This window comes from Aplysia californica, unplaced genomic scaffold (assembly GCF_000002075.1).
Source record: "Aplysia californica isolate F4 #8 unplaced genomic scaffold, AplCal3.0 scaffold00270, whole genome shotgun sequence".
NCBI classification, from domain to species: Eukaryota; Metazoa; Mollusca; class Gastropoda; order Aplysiida; family Aplysiidae; genus Aplysia; species Aplysia californica.
Window position 1 is genome coordinate 632,673 of NW_004797540.1, and position 1,564 is coordinate 634,236.

Sequence of the window (1,564 nt, forward strand, 5' to 3'; positions counted from 1 at the left end):
CCAGCTACGCCGGTATTCTGTTCGGCATCACCAACACTGCGGCCACAATACCTGGGATGATCGCGCCACTCGTGGCAGGAGCTATGACGCCCAATGTGAGTTGTCTTACCTGTACATGTACTTCCACATATCATGTGGGTTTTCTTACCTGTACTTCCGTACATAATGTGACTTTTCTTACCTGTACTGCAACACCTAATGTGAGTAGTTTTTCTTACCTGTATATTTAACAACAAGTAAATATGTAAATTGTCTTACCTGTACTTCAACACCTAGTGTAAACTTTCTTACCTGTTCTTCAACAACTAATGTAAACTTTCTTACCTGTACTTCAACAACTAATGTAAACTTTCTTACCTGTACTTCAACACCTAGTGTAAACTTTCTTACCTATACTTCAACACCTAATGTAAGTTTTTCTTACCTGTACTTCAGCCCTGAATAAAGTTTTCTTACCTACCTGTCCTTCCACACCTAGAGTAAGTTTTCTTACCTACCTGTCCTTCCACACCTAGAGTAAGTTTTCTTACCTACCTGTCCTTTCACACCTAGAGTAAGTTTCCTCACATTTACTTCCACATCGGGAGTAAGTTTTTTCCACCTGTATTTCAACATTCTAATTCCTACAAAACCTAAAGACAGTGGGGTTGAAAACACGTAACATTAGGCAGCGATTAGATAAGGTAATAAATATTTAAGATGTACTGGAATATATATTTGAATGTATTTTTATCAGTCATGGGGTTCGAAACTTAACGTTCTGTATTCTGAAATATGAAATGCAAAGGGGTGTACAGATTTGGGGAAATGTAAATGTGTTTTCTTTTTCGTATCAAGAGCTAAAAGCAACGCCAAAGTTCTAGGTTTGTACTCGTATCTTTGTAGGGTTTGATTATAATCGCTTTATTCAGCCCAATGCCCAGTTGCTTTCTTCTATCCAATGCCCAGTTGCTTTCTTCTAATCCATCCACTCAACGTTGAGAAAGATGACGACAAAACAGTTGTATTTACGTGGTAAAAGTTTCTTTTTTGACAATTAATTTCCCAACTTTGTGTGAGATATTTGTAAGTTAGGTAAAAATGTGCCAAAATAGCAGCACGTTGTAGGTAAGAAAAGAACAATCATGCTCCTTCCCGTGTTTTCAGAGGAGCGCCGAGGAGTGGCGGTCTGTGTTCTACGTGTGTGGGGCGGTGGCGGCAGTTGGCGGGATTATCTACGTCATCCTAGCAGACGGGGAGCTGCAGGAGTGGGCGGTACCGCCAGACGTCAGTGGGAACACGGGGATGACGTATCCAGCAGACGGCAAGGAGGAAGAAGGGAGCCACAGCAAAGATGGCGAGGAGTCTGAAGACTGCGATATTGCCCATCCTATCAGCGTGACAGAACGGAACCAATTACAGACAAAGGCCTGACGTGTTGGTTCTTTTCTTGAGATGTTGCAATGACCTGTTTGCTGAGTGTTTTTTGTTGATTTGGAAGTAAAGACTGACGAAACCTTAAGAGAGAGAGGGGGAGAGAGAGAGAGAGAGAGAGAGAGAGAGAGAGAGAGAGAGAGAGAGAGAG

The 1,564-nt window shown here is 41.9% G+C and overlaps 1 protein-coding gene across 1 annotated transcript in view; it reads left to right on the top strand.

Moving 5' to 3' along the window:
- The window catches only part of LOC101850340 (sialin), a 13,552-nt gene extending 12,139 nt beyond the window's left edge, over positions 1 to 1,413 (top strand). The window contains exons 9-10 of the mRNA XM_035970471.1: positions 5 to 95; positions 1,147 to 1,413. Coding sequence (XP_035826364.1) covers positions 5 to 95; positions 1,147 to 1,413 — 358 coding nt within the window. The remainder of the gene's footprint in view (positions 1 to 4; positions 96 to 1,146) is intronic.
- Positions 1,414 to 1,564: the final 151 nt, after the last annotated feature.